The sequence below is a fragment of the Podarcis bocagei genome (genome assembly GCF_964188305.1).
Source record: "Podarcis bocagei genome assembly, chromosome: 11".
In the NCBI taxonomy this organism is placed as follows: domain Eukaryota; kingdom Metazoa; phylum Chordata; class Lepidosauria; order Squamata; family Lacertidae; genus Podarcis; species Podarcis bocagei.
In genome coordinates, this window is record NC_138136.1 from 10545802 (window position 1) to 10561559 (window position 15758).

General features: G+C 41.7%; 1 protein-coding gene across 4 annotated transcripts in view; it reads right to left on the bottom strand.

Moving 5' to 3' along the window:
- Positions 1 to 15758, bottom strand: part of CNTNAP4 (contactin associated protein family member 4) — a 274373-nt gene that overhangs the window by 90727 nt on the left and 167888 nt on the right. For all 4 annotated transcript variants that reach the window (XM_081213562.1, XM_081213561.1, XM_081213563.1 and 1 more), the window contains 5 exons: positions 12323 to 12526; positions 11988 to 12172; positions 9211 to 9354; positions 5526 to 5787; positions 1828 to 1977 (listed from right to left, as the gene is read on the bottom strand). In XM_081213562.1, the coding sequence (XP_081069688.1) occupies positions 1828 to 1977; positions 5526 to 5787; positions 9211 to 9354; positions 11988 to 12172; positions 12323 to 12526 (945 nt within the window). The remainder of the gene's footprint in view (positions 1 to 1827; positions 1978 to 5525; positions 5788 to 9210; positions 9355 to 11987; positions 12173 to 12322; positions 12527 to 15758) is intronic.

Here is a 15758-nt window from a genome sequence, read left to right on the forward strand (position 1 = left end):
GGATAGCTGGAATTAAAGTGCTGACATTTAGGTTGTGGGGTGGGTGAGCAAAATGATAACAAATCATGAAAACAATGTATTTTGCTGGGGACTGTTGCCCATCAAGCAGGAGTGGATGGCATAGAGGAGCAAGCAAGTCAGGAGGCCGGCATGGCACAAATGCAGAGGCAGGAGACCTTTCCCAGTAAGCAGCAGTGACTCAGCTTCTGGGAGGTCAGGTAAACATTACTGTCCCACTACGGCCATGTGCTACTGCCACTGAGACCACCTCACACATTGCTTCTCTTCTGGTGCCATCCCTAATCTATCCAGCATTGGTCAACCTAGCCCTGTACTCTCAAGCCACCTCATCAAGCGGCCCAAATACCTCTGCAGCTGAAGAACCCATGGATTAAATCACAGACCTAATGCATGCAAGCATGAATTAAAACCATCCCCATCCAAAAGAAAGAAAGACAAGAAAGAGACATCGGGCACAACCAAGGCCTCAGCATAGCATATATCCCTACCCTAAAATAAAAAGGTAAAGGTAAAGGGACCGCTCACCATTAGGTCCAGTCATGGCCGACTCTGGGGTTGCGGCACTCCTCTCGCTTTATTGGCCGAGGGAGCCGGCGTACAGCTTCCGGGTCATGTGGCCAGCATGACTAAGCCACTTCTGGTGAACCAGAGCAGCGCATGGAAACGCCGTTTACCTTCCCGCCGGAGTGGTACCTATTTATCTACTTGCACTCTGATGTGCTTTCGTACTGCTAGGTTGGCAGGAGCAGGGACTGAGCAACGGGAGCTCACCCCATCACAGGGATTCGAACCACCAACCTTCGGATCGGCAAGTCCTAGGCTCTGTGGTTTAACCCACAGTGCCACCCACGTCCCACTCTACCTTAAAATACTTTATGCTAAATTTATAAACTCATGTTCAGTATACAACCAACAAATTACAATGCTATTATGGACATTTCACAATACAACCCATTTCACAAGGCAACCCAAAAGTTACACCCAGAGGAAATACAGTGAGCTGTGCTTCATTCTCATTTCTTGTTTACAATGCCCAAAGTTGAACATGCACATCTCCTCTCATAGGAGATGTATGTGCAGCAGGTGTGAAGACAATACATGTATTTCCCAAGAACAGAGACTGCACACACATTTTCCAACAAAGAAGATGGATGGGCTCAGTTTTTGCTTTCTAAAAAGAAATGGAGTAACAGAGATGAACCTCATAGGCTTGCCTCACTCCATTCTGGTTTAGAACGTCTCAACTCCTAGAGATGCCAGTGATATTTTCATTCATTATACATGCACATTCTGCTTAGCACAGCATTGACAATATTGTAATATCTTAGGAAAAAGTACTATGGATATTTTTTGCCCAGTTGCTCATATGGTTTCCCAATAATGCTACTATCAAGTTCAATCCGGGCAATATACAAGCAAGACAATGGGATCAACCTTAATATGACAACAACAACTATTGGGCAGTAAAGCAGTTAATTTGTATTACGTAAAATATAGCAGAAATCTCCTTAAAATGCTTTAAGATTCCATCTCTATCTGAGTAATAGCCTGAAGATGCAATCACGATATCCACTAAAGTCAACAACAATTGATAGCTGTTTTCAATTATCCTGTGTAAACCCAGAATTTCAGAAAATACTAATGGCTTGCACGGGAAGTGAAGTTGAACTTGTGTTATTTTAAGGAATAACATGCATGTTGCTTGCCAATATTCTGTAACAAAACACCATTAATGCATTTGCAAAATTCATACCCAAGTCAGCAACCTTTGGCCAGAAACAACAGCAACAACAAAATGCATCTTACCTCCAAAGTAGTAAGTATCTCCTGAAAAAATCTGTATAGGTATTGATGCATGAGACGAAGATGTTGACTCATTATCTACTACTAAGCTTACACGGTTTCTTTTAGCTGACAAAGACACAGAATGCCACTGTCCATTATGTAATTCAGCACCTAGAAGAAAGAAAGCATTTGAAAAAAGATTGCGATCAGCAATGTGGATTGGTGTAACATCTCATGGGGGAATATTAATGCAGTATTCTCAATAATCAGAAGCAGATATTTGTAATTTTGAGTCTCATTTACAGTGTGCTTCTTCAGAAGTCCCACTGAAATATATTCAAGTGTGCATGTATCTGTCAAATGTTTTGACTAGCAGTGAACCAAGACAGCAAATTCTAATAGAATGGAAGCAAAGTGTGAAACTGTTCACCAGACACTGGAGCAAATTAATGCATCACATTCAATGCATTCACTCATAGAATACTGCAAAATGTATTCCATAAGTTTGCCATTGCCAATGGGAGTACTAGGCAACATATGAATAAATTCATCTGGATTGCCTTTGCTTGGTTTAGCTATGCTTGGTTTCAGCTACAAAGCATGATGAAGCATTGTATGTAATTCCGACCTCTTTGCCAGGATGTCAAAATTAATTGGTAGATCGTGCGAACTCACACAAAATTTCCATATTTCTGTTGGAAGACCATGTTGCTTCCACCATTGCAGTTGGCAAAGTCTGGTAAAACTCTAGAGCTTAATGAAAATTCTAACAGCACAGACTTTTGGCCTTCTTAAAACTTCAGAGCCATCATTTAGCTGGTTATATTTGTCTTAGTTTCTTGCTTTAAATCTCCATCTTTCCAAACATTTGATGGCCAACTCACAAAAGAGGTTGCATAGGGATCATTAGATAAAAACAACCCTTCTGCAACAGAAGGTCTTGGTTTATTGTAAGTTAATCATTCATGAATTAATATGTGCCATTTTCCTCTGTTTTTATGTGGACAAAGAAATCTTTATAAATCTCTGGTAATGAAGTCTCAGAGCTGTGCTCAAAGTAATATGCTCTGATTTAATTATCACATACTGTATGTGTGAAAGCCAGGTCATAAGTCTTTGCCTGTAGGGGGAACAAAACTGTCCAACCATCCATAATTTAATTACTCAATCTCTACTTGCAGACTTGATTTGCTCCAATGAATGTAGCTACAATAAACACTTCAAATGTACAAAGGGGGGAAAGTTCACTGTATGGTTTCATTAGATAACTTTTTGCTGAGGAAAGCAGGAGTCTTATTGAAAGATTTAACATGCTGCAGTTGCCTAAGCAAACATAAACTTACATTTGCAACCGCGCAGGGCTTTTGCCTTAGTCACATTAAAATTAACATAAAGTCTACTTTAATGTAGCACTTTGATTTTTTGTTGTTTGGATTTTCAAGTTGTTGAAGAATATTTTACAGATTTTGATTTGTGTTTGTAGTTCGGCAGTTTGTCAGAATAGCGTATCAGAAAGCCAGTTGGAAATGACAGCGCATTCCAGAAACCTGTTAAAGAGACGCTGAACTCAGATTGTGTCATTAACATGCATGTAATTGCACTGTGATTTAAACTGCTCTGGAGGAAGTCAGATACATCACAGTAAACTGCACATCAGTGACACTCTTAACGTGGAATTAACATTTTCAGATGGTGAGCTCAGGGAAGCCTGTTAGTCATAAATTGGCACACTCTCTGCATTATTTATTTGAATTGGTTAGCATACATTGAAGCTGATCCTGCTGCTACTAAAATCAATGTCAAAGCCTCCATTCTAGGATGAACGCTCTGTGTAAATCATCAACATGATACTGGATTGCTGCTGGAAACCAGTCAATTATTTCAAATTTTACACTGCTGTTACCGTTCATTATGGAGAGCTGTAAGTAATTGTTGAGATGCAGATCCTGTTTTCTTTTGAAAGGGGGATTTCATCATGCTTTCTATAGAGCACAGATGCTTTAAATAAGAAGAGAAACTTAGATCCAGGCAAGAGCTTAATGACAGGCAGGGTGCATGCATTAGGGACTTCTGGTTTTGAGAAGAAATGCCTCATTGATATTTCTAAGACTGAACATCGTTTGTCAAATGTAAGATTGACCTTGCTGGGACCAGACTCTTGCTCAAGCTTCCAGATCTTTCCAGGCACATCTGATTGGTAACAGAATGCTATTGGAAGCAGAGTGCTAGACTACATGTTCCATGCCAGTGTTCCAAACATGAGATCAGTGAATGCACATAGGGCTAGGGCAGTGGGTTCCATCCTTCCCCTACACTTATTCATCAAAATGTTGGAGCCTCTACATTTGCAGTTATGAGAGTGGAGGGCTCTGTCCACACAATAAGAAACTATTGCTACTTATTGTTACCAAACACATTGTCAGAACTCTCTGTGTGTGCAGAGCATGTGTAGCGCTCCATTCAGGTGTTTATACATTTATATCCCCTTCTATGCCATCTCAGATTGGGCTACAATTTCACAAACAGCAGCAATAGGTGTAACAAAATGTATCAGCATAAAAACACAACCCGTCAACAGTCAAATAAATCAGTAGCCAAATCGTAATCCAACAGTACCACCAGCTTGTCCCAAATACCCATGTAAAAAGCTAGGTTTAAAAGGAAAGCACCATTATGGGGAAGGGGATAAGCCCGACAAGGACTCATTGAATGTGTGGTCTAGCTGGCTGGGTGCAAATTGGGTAGCTCAGCATTCTGCCTTCAGCAGCAGACCAGCAGAAGAGTCTACATTCCATCTAGTGCATTTTATATACTGCAGTAAGCACTGCAAGAGTGTAGACAGTACGCCACACTTTTCTTTGTCCAAATATCTTGGTAAGAATTCAAAGTAGTTGGATAATCAGAAGCTTTGACAATAAGTGTGTGTGAAGGAGTCACTTCAGATCTATGGACTACTTTGGTGAGGTTTGGTGAAGTGGTGTAACTGCTGCCACTTCACAACCTTGCTCCTCGTGCTAGCCAGGGCAGAAAGTGGGAGCACATTGTTCCAGATCCCAAACTGATCCTTCAGCTCCCAGGGATATGATGGCAGCAGGATCAGCAAAGGATCAAGAAAACCCTGTACTGGTGCAGGTCTGCCCACTCCCAACACCCCAAATGCCCCATTTTTTAGAGTTCTGTTTGAGTGGGTATGTTGTGTCTCTCCTTGGCAATGGGGCTCCCCACTGCTGGTGCAAGACTGGGCAAAGGGACACTTTCAACTCACTTTATCCTCCCCATCATGGTAGATTTGGGGTTTGGGTTGTTCTGCCCATCCACTCTGAAAGGGCTCCTCCACCTGCGGATTTCATCAACTTCTGCCAAAAGGAGGAGAGCTATAGCCATGTTTAGATTTCCCATTAGAATGGATGGGGAACCCATAGCTTTGTTTTACATAGGGCAGAACAGAACACAAATTCAAGATTGGAGCAGATAGCTCAGAGCACAGAAACGGATTGGATTCTTTTTAAAAAGCACATACGCAAGATGAATCTTGGGTCAGTGTAGCATTTATAGAACCCTCTGTGTGAGGGGGGAAAGAGAAAAAGGAAGGTGTGTAAACACACACACACACACACACAAAACAACCACCCCACAAACAATGAAGTCAGCTGTATTGGACCTCTGGAATGTGACACGTGTAATCACATCACAATTATTTTTCACCTGCTTTCTGTTACCTGCACTGATGTCACTCTGTGTCTTTCCTGGTTTATAGAGGCTCAGTTTAACCTTCCCATCACTCAGATACATGAGGAGGCCACCTGAAGTCTGATATAGTTTACTTGACAGTAAGAGCCCTTCGTTGTTCCAGGTCCGAAACTGAAAACTGATCGAAATTTCATCATGCCCCGATGTGCCAGGCAATGCAAGATAACTATTGGGGTTTAAAAAAGTGACTGGAATAATTGGGGGCTCCGAACAGGCAAAAGATATGTTGCCCTAGAAATAAATGAAAGAAACAAAATATTGGGTGAATGCATAGACAAACAAGTTTTCAATGCCTCTGTCTATCAATAATTAGATATGAAGTGATAAAATCTGAATCTAGCTGGTTGTTTCATTACAAGATACAGATGGAATAATGCAAAGCAACAACTCCAAACCTGGCAATGACAACCATTACAATTTCTCAGTCAATGGTTTTGCAGGCAAACCCAGGACAAATATAGGGCTGATTTGAAGAAGATGGAGGCTGTTGTGTAAGTGCTTTCAGGGTGAAATAGATAGTCTCTGAGCATATTATTAGAAGACTCTCGCAGGTTCTTTGCGTCAGCTGGTGGTTTCGTGTGGAAATTCCATATGTGGCAAGCACCAGATAAAACACAGGCCTGCCCTACGTTTTGCCTGTTGGTGATAGTGTGGAGTCCTAGGATTAACTAGGATGCTGTTGCTGTCTCCAGAAGTGGAAAGAGCTGCGGCTAAATGACTTGCATACCAGTTCACGGACTAAGGCCATATCTGCACTATACAATGAAAGCCCTACGGTATCGCTTTAAACTGCCATGGCATCAACCAAAGAACCCTGGAAACTGTAGCTAGTTAGGGGTTCTGAGTGTTGTTAGGAGACCCCTATTCTCCTCACCGAGCTACAATATTCATAGCAATTTAACCATCAGTACCTGTTCCCAGGGAATTCTGGGGATTATAGTTCTCTGAGTGGGCTAGGGATTTTCCTAACAACTCTCAGCCTCCTTAACAAACCAATTCCCAAGATTCTTTGGCTGAAGCCATGACTATTAAAGCAGCATTGTAGTGCTTTAAACAGATGGGGCCTGAGATAAGAGGTCCTTTGAACTGCAGACCTTTGGGCGGCAACCATGAAGGTGCTACCCTATTTGATTTTGTGTTCTGGGATATACTGTATTTTTCGCTCTATAAGACACACCAGACCACAAGACGCACCTAGTTTTTGGAGGAGGAAAACAAGAAAAAAAATATTCTGAATCTCAGAAGCCAGAACAGCAAGAGGGATTGCTGCGCAGTGAAATCAGCAATCCCTCTTGCTGTTCTGGCTTCTGGGATAGCTGTGCAGCCTGCATTCGCTCCATAAGACGCACATACATTTCCCCTTACTGTTTAGGAGGGGGAAAGTGAGTCTTATAGAGCAAAAAATATGGTATTTTCTGGTGGGAGAAAGTGAGTTAGCACCTTTCAAAATGTTAAAGACAAACACCAGCAAGAGGAGGCAATTTTCAGTACAGTGGTACCTCAGGTTAAGAACTTAATTCGCTCTGGAGGTCTGTTCTTAACCTGAAACTGTTCTTAACCTGAAGCACCACTTTAGCTAATGGGGCCTCCCGCTGCCTCCGTGCCGCCGCTGCGCAATTTCTGTTCTTATCCTGAAGCAAAGTTCTTAACCCGAGGTACTATTTCTGAGTTAGCGAAGACCTGAAGCATCTGTAACCTGAAGTGTCTGTAACCCGAGGTACCACCGTAGTTTCCACATAGACACAACAATTGAAGGAGCCCTAGAGTCTTGTTGATGTGAATAATAGACTGGCACAGCAGAAGGTATATTTTGCCTCTCTTGTACTTTGCAGGTAACAACAACATATAATAGTTCTCATGGGGATGGGGGGCGGGGCACATAGATCCACAGCTGCAGAAAGGGATTCTAAATAAATGAGGCACTATTATCAGAGGAAGTACTGAAAACAATACAACTTATTAAGACTGGGTTTTTAGCTGTTCATTGTAACCACAGCCAACATGATTCAGACACAATCCAATCCAAATGTTCCAGGTAACTCCTTAATCCTCATTTCCAGCTGTAATCAAGCTGCAACTCCTTGTCCTCTTTTCTATGCCAAACATATTCCTCTGCTTTCCTTTGGACCACATCAACAAGGCCAAGAAACAGATCTTGTCATCTGAGCAGCCCAGGACCTTCATATAAACTGCCCAGGCTTTCGCCCCAGGGAGGTCTCTTCAGTGCTGCTAACACAGTGGTTTGACTTCACCCCTGGAGAAACATTCCATTGTCTCTCAAGACTGATGGATGTCAACAACAACAAGGTCAACACAAAACAAGACACACCATTCACACCATTAGTGATTACATTAATCTTGTCTCCATCCCATATTTATGTTACTTTGGAATGATGGAAGAACTGGGTCAGTTTCCACCATTTGTTCCATGCCCTCCTCTCCTTGCAGTTCCTGCATACAGAGAGTCAATAATGCTAGCTTCTCCATCGTGATTTACAGCTTAATCCATAACCCAATTAAAAGAGGGTACTTAAATGTAAGCCACTTTCATGCAAATGGAGGTAATGGAGCACAGTTGTCTTGGCTTGGAACCCAATATATGTTCAGAAAGTTCATGGCAGGAAAGTTTCCTGAGCCTTCCTTTCTGTAGCCCTACGCCAAAGCCTATCTGGGGTGTTGGGACTCATGTCCACAATGGGAGATGAAGTATAGAGGGCTTCTGAGGGAGTGCAATCAGCTGAAGTCATATCTTCTTCCTAAAATCATTTAACTTAAAGAAGTTCACAGAAATGACATTTCTCACCTCCTCCTTCTCCCAGCAACCCAAGAAACCCTATCCCATCCTACGTTGTTCAGAAGGGCCTTCTGATCTGCAGGATGCTTGAAATGCAGTCAAACCAACAATTCATGTCTTGCTAGAAAGGCAAATGACAGGAGATGAAGTTCACAGAGTTTTCTTGTAAACTTCCTAGAGAGAACTCTGTGAGAGACACCCCCACTGTGCCCTGACAGGGGGAGCACATAGCTATATATTCTCCTATCTGCCTGGGCACACCATATTCATATATTTCCATCTCTTTCCACTCTATCAGCAATGTGACAACATCTACAGACTCTGACCTCCAAGCTCAAACTACATTTTAAGCTAGACCTAAGCAAGTCTTTGAAACTGAATTACCATTTTAAGCCTGCCTGAACAAAGCTGCTGTATCTGTTACTCTTCAACAAGTATTCTGAGTGAGTAAATGCTTTTTTTTACCTTTTACAATACTATTTTGTTTGTGCCTTGAAGCATCCTGGATTACGTAAACTAAAATGCTGAAACTAGCTAATCTAAGCTTCCCTTTTAAGATGCAAAGGGATAGCAGTCTGCTGAACTCTCAAATATGCGGAAGGAAGGATAATATCTAAGAAATGTATCCTCTCCTAACATCTGTTCACATCGCAACATGATGCAGAGAAAAACTTGAGGGAGTGCAAGTGGCTGAATGGTGAAGGATGCAATAGGAAACTTTCCTGCTATGAACTTTCTTAAATTAAATCATCTTAGGGCTTGCACCCTTACATAAAGCGAGATTTGTGGTCTGCAGCCTTAGACTGCGATTGGAACATTGTTATACAAGTCAAGGTGCTCCCCAGCCCAACTTTTCTTACCATAATGTTGATTTGAGGTTTATGTCTCTTGGCCAAATCAATAATGTTCACACCATTGTAATAAAGATTTTCAAAACACCCATGAAAGTTTTTCCATGGTAACAGCCCTGATTTTCCAGGTACTGGAATCCCTCCAAAGCTGAGCTTAGAAAGAGAAGAAAAATCAATAATCGTATTAAGCAATTTTCTGACAATCTGCTTGCAACGTTTATGATAAAAAATGTTAACAATGGCACAGCAGTAGCTCCATATTGGTCAATTGAGAATCAATCTTTTTTTTCATTATTATTTCTTTTCAATTGTCAAATGCATTAACTTAAAATATAGGTTAAGAAACACAGCTCAGAAATAACACAAAAAGTAAGAGGCCAAAGAAATAGCTTTTAAATAAATGTGCTTTTATTTTCTGACAATGCTAGTTTTATTCAATCATTTCAATAAAAAAGTGCCTTTCTTTGGAAGTTAACGTTTATATAACAGTACAGTGCAATCTGACAAATCTTTACTTAGATGTTAAGTCCCACTATGTTCAGTGGGGTTACTCTTAAGTAAGGATGCACTATTCATACGTAATTCCGTTTATATAAATGTCTTCTCAATCTTCCTTTATTTTTCCACATTACTTAATACTTTTTAAAATGATAAAAATATATTTATATTATCATATATAATTATACTTATTTAACTTACAGTATCAGTCTTTCATGTGACCATGGCAACTACTTACCTGAAATCTATCTGAAATGTTCAAATTAATAATACAGCATAAGCACACATTTAAACAAATATATTTACTGTTATTTCTTATGTTAGCTACACATTGAAAGCCTGTTCACTATGCTGCATGCGCTAGGTTTCGCACACTGAGCTCTTGAAGTAATGGACTATCTCATATAATTTAACTATAAGGGAATAGTTTTGAGTGTGGCAAGGAAGCTGTCCAGTGCTAACAGGTTGTGGGGGGGGTGGGCAAATGCCACTTAAGCGCCAAAGCTCCCATACTCCCATAAATTTGTTTGATAGGATCCAGGATAAGAGCAGCAATGCCCCAGTGCAAGGGGAAACTGACTCTCTTTCACAAGGACCCAAACTCACCTTGGTTTCGGCCAGAGATAGGGAAGCTGTGGACTCCCAGATCTTGGATTCCAATTGCCGCCATTCCCAGCCAATATGGGCAATTGTCAGGGATGACTAAAGGCCCACAGGTTCCCAGGTTCCTGTAGAATCAGCACTTGGGTGATCTACAGTGCTTCTTTAAACTGTTGATTCATTGAGCAGCACCATACCTCTTGCCTCTTCCTTGCCCAGTCCCCTTATGTGACCCCCCCTCCCCAGCCTGCTGTAATGAGCAGCATTGCTGGTTTACCAGCAGGTGGGGAAAGGGATGACTGGCAAATGAAACTACCGAAGCCTCTGATTTCTCTGAAGTGTACACTGCACGGATGTACAAGATGCGATCTATTATCCCCACCTAAACCTGCCTTTTATGAACTGTTGTATCTTACGGTTACCAGATTTTTTTCAATGAATTCGGGGACACTTTTATTTATTTTTTTGAAGCTGAGTAGCAACAGGGAGTCAGTAGTGGGGATGGTGAGGCAAAATACCCTGGGCCCAAACACACAGGCATATTGTATAAAGGTGCAAAGCCCTTCTTTCACACCCTGTGAAACATAAATGTGCAGGTTTTTTTTAAAAAAAACTGGGCAATGGCATGCTGCCTGCCCGTGACTCCCAAGCCTTCCCCAATCTCCTTCCCCCTTTGTTTTGACAGATCGGGGAGGCTCGGGAGTCACGGGTGGGTGGCTGTTGCCCAGGAGGGGCCAGCCTGGTAGTGCAGTTGGCTCTGGCTGGCTTCAGGAGCTGCTTGCTGCCGTGGCACAGGAAAAATGGTGGGTGCCACGGCAGAGAGCAGCTCCTGAAGCCAGCCAGAGCCAACTACACTAACAGGCTGGCTCTGGGCTGCTGAAGCTGCCGCTGCCACATTTCCCGGGGACAGATTTCCAAATCTGGGGACATTCCGGGGACGGAATTTGTGCAGGGACAGATTTGCAAATCTGGGGACTGTCCCCGGGAACCGGGGACGTCTGGTAACCCTATTGTATCTGCTCTCTGTTCATATCCCCAGTGGCGGAGCAAGCTGATAAGGCGCCTGGGGCAGCGCACAAGCCCTGCACCCAGGGATGGGGCCAGCCACCCGTGGGGGCAGGGCCGGCCAGGGCAGGACACACTGTGGGGCCTCCGAGAAGTCTGCCTGCCTCCTCCCAATCAGCTGCCCTACAGCTGAGGGGAAGGTGGCAGGCGGACCGTTTGGGGCAGCGTGGAGCCTGCAGGTGCTCAAGCCACCGCATCACTCCCAGGAGAGACGTGTGGCTCGGGCATGCTGCAGACCCCGTGGTGAGTGCCACCTGACATTTTGTCACCCCTCTCAGTGGTGACACCCAGGGTGAACTGCCCCTACTGCACCCCCTTCCTCTGCTCCTTCGCATCCCCTGTCCTGCATGGCGCAACTGTACCACCTAAGTGCCAGGAAGTCCCCTAGTAGAGTGTAAACAGTACAATTACAAAATTAACATTTGGGCATTTACATCAAAGCAGAATAGTCAAGGGTTGGCACACATGTAAGCAAAGCATTAGCGAAAGTCTTTAATTCCAAGCTTCGACAAGAGTCTGAATGCTGAAACACTTCCCTAAGCAGCTCACCATCTCCTTCTGTTTCATAATTGCATTTACATAACAAAATAATAAGTCTAATAAATGAAAGATAGTTTTCACACCTCATAATCAAGGTCCAAATAATTGAATTCTCCCTTTGCATGAAAATGGTGAGTGTGTTTATCAACTGTAAAGTTCACTTGATTATTGAAATGTTCAATGAGGACTGAATGCCAATGCTGATCATCCAATAGGCTACCCAGAGTGATATTAACCTGGGCATCAGCAGAATATATTTTAGCATCACCTTCAAGAGGAGAAAAACAAACTGTTAGGTCTGTTGGAAGAAACAATGAAATCAGTGAACTTATATATATAGTTAGTTAGTTAGTTAGTTAGTTAGTTTAAAATAAGTAGATTACTATGTAGGTGTGCAGTATGAATTTGCACTTGATACCTATGTTGATGAGCAAGGAAAGCTTTCCGTTAACTAATGCCAAGGTGATGTGATCTCCATTCTGTCCTTCTCTGTGTAACAGAATCCCATCTCTTTGTATCGTTTTGAACTGCAGAGAAATTATGTCTTTCAGTGCTGTGGTGGATTTGGGGTTAAATCTGTAGAGTAGGAAACTCTTCCCATCAAAATCTGCCACATCAGACCCTAAGAATAACACAAACAAAACAGTCAAAAAAATAATACATATATCGAAAATGTACAATCTACTCTTTGAGTGGGAATTGAAAAATGAAGTAATAAAAGAAACAACAATAAAGTGGTCACAAGATCTGGGCAAGACAATACATTTAGATAGGTGGGAAAAATTATGGAGTGTTGACATAAATTTCACAGCTTGTTATTTGATAAGAGAAAATATAATGAAAATGTTGGTCCCTTGCCCCCAGTAAAATTGGCAAAGAGCTATACAAAAATATTCAAGCCTTTGTTGGAGATGTAAAGCAGAGGTGGGAACAATGCAGCATAAGTGGTGGGGGTGTAAGGTGATTAAACAAGTTTGGACCAAGATACATGAAGAGTTCAAAAGAATATTTAAAAGCACAATTCTCAAAAAGCATACCTGTTAGGCTTAATAACCAACAATATTCCCAAAGATAAAAAGAATATATTCCTCTATGTGACAGCAGCGGCTAGATTATTAGTGGCAAACAAATGGAAAACAGGAAAAATACCAGAATTACCAGAATGGAGAATTAAGATCTGTGAGTTTATGGAGATGGCAAAATTAACGGCATCAATTAGGGGCTGCCCCAAGCAAAAAATTAAAAGAGAGTGTGTGTGTGTGAAGATATATATGAAAAAATATGGATATAGAAATTAAGTTTAACATAAACGTAAAAGGAAAGACTCACAAGGATACAAGATGATATTATAAAGGATATGACTATTAAGTATAAATAACTGCTAACACAACAAGAAACCATAATACAAATGCCAATAAGATCTCACATGGGTGAGGGGAAGTTTGGTGGGGGGGGGAGGGAAGTAGAGGGCAGTATTTGGGAAATTATTGAGAATGTGATATGAAAGTAAATTGATTGTGTTTGTAATTTGAATTATTTTGAATGATTGTGGTTGTAAGTTTTTTTCTAGTTTTTACCTCTTTTTTCTGTCAGAAAAACTTTAATTTTTTAGAAAAATAAAAATAAAAAAGAGAATAACACAAATAAAGGATCTCTTATGATGGGTTGCCAAGAAGAGAAACTGTCCCCCCACCACTTGTGTGATAATCATTTAGCAAGTATTAGAAATCCCAAGCTATTCTATAAGCATCATATACAAGCTAGAGTTCTGTTCCTGTATCTTGCAGCAGCATGGTTCTTTGTAGAACAGAGGAGAAATGTGAAGGAACAAAGCTCTGGGATATCCTCCCCCCCCCCCAGCTAGAGCAATAACATCAACTGGTGAAGCACCACCTGACAGACCTTCTTACAGCAGAATGATGTGATAATGAGATGCCCAAGTGTTTATGTTGTTTGTGACAGATTAGAACAGAGGAAGTCAGAGGATGGGGGGAAATCAAGCAGAGGAACCTACGGAGCTACCTAATGCCAAGTCAGATCATTGATTCATCTCGTCTAGCAGGTCCAACACTATCTGGCAGTGGCTCTGAGCCATTTCAGGTAGGAATCCTTCCCAACTCTACTGGAGACATGAGGGGTGCAATCTAGGACATTTTGCATGCAGGACCTGTGCTGTACCAATGAGGTACAGTGGTACCTCGGGTTAAGAACTTAATTCATTCTGGAGGTCCATTCTTAACCTGAAACTGTTCTTAACCTGAGGTACCACTTTAGCTAATGGGGCCTCCCGCTGCCTCCACACAATTTCTGTTCTCATCCTAAAGCAAAGTTCTTAACCCGAGGTACTATTTCGGGTTAGTGGAGTCTGTAATCTGAAGCACCTGTAACCCAAGGTACCACTGTATACAGGGGTCAGCAAACTTTTTCAGCAGGGGGCCGGTCCACTGTCCCTCAGACCTTGTGGGGGGCCGAACTATATTTTGAAGGGGAAAAAATGAATGAATTCCTATGTCTCACAGATAACCCAGAGATGCATTTTAAATAAAAGCACACATTCTACTAATGTAAAAACACACTGATTCCCTGACCATCCGCGGGCCAGATTTGGAAGGCGATTGGGTTGGATCCGGCCCCCAGACCTTAGTTTGCCTACCCATGCCCTATACTTTCAATTTCTTCAATGGGGTTCATATTTCACAGTAGCAGTTTAAATTGGTGACACCTCTTTCTAGGAGAGTCTTTGCATCCAATCAAAGTGAAGACGTGCAGTCAGAAACCAGTATTTCAGAAGGTATCACTATACAGCTGGGAAGAACAAAGGGGGTGGGAGAAGGTAAGAAATTTCAGTGGTTGAGAGCGAGGGGGAGAGGGGAGAAGTAATTCAATTAAAAAACCTCAAAGGCCTGCTCTGCTCTCATCATGCCATTCTGCACTCATTTCGGAGGGAAGAAAGGATATAAATTTAATTAACAAATAAAGTCATTAACCGGGGGGGGGGACCCCCACTGTATTTTAAGAGCACTTGTGGCTCTGTCACACCAAGGCAAAGCAATTACCTATTCCACATATATGAAATACTCTTATTGACAGAAGAGGTAGCAATGATTTCACCATTTAAAAAGGTACTTCATTTCTCATGACACATTATCTAGTCCCTTTCAAGGTCATATATATATCCACTTGGCTGGAAAGAACAGCTTTTTGACTAGTAATATAACACAGTATCTGTCACAATCTGTTACAGCCTGACTTAGAACTACAGAAAGGAACAGATAACACTCAAGTAAAGCTCATAGTGTATTCACGCTGCATAAGTAAAGAAGACAAAGGAGGTAATAGTTCTTGAGAGATACACTTATGAAATAAATGAAGATGTAGCAGACGGCCAATAATATATGAAATCATTTTCCAATTCATTGAGTGTCCTCTTCTAAGTCAATGGAAATCTGCTATCTAACTTTGCTTAATTTGACAAAGAAAAGAAAAAACACTCTATATTTTGGAAGCGAGCCTCTAAGAAGTTCTCCTGTGCAGGCCCCACTGAAATGGACCTGTGATCTCTGTGGGATTGTGCCTAAGCTTCTTGAAAAGTTATCCATTTTGAGTGACTCATAATATTTTTAAAAAGCCATTAATATTCAGCAGAATCGCACCAATTATAAGCAGAAGGGCCTTGTTTTGAACTTAAGCTGTCAGTTGGTTTAATTCTCAGTTCTGTCACATAAGATAAGTAAGTTTTACTTTGGTAAGGACAGTTCAAGGGAGAACACTAGGACTCTACATCAATCACGTTTTTTTTAATCAGTACATTTCCACTATGAAAATTAGACCACTAAAACGGGGGCATCGAGCGA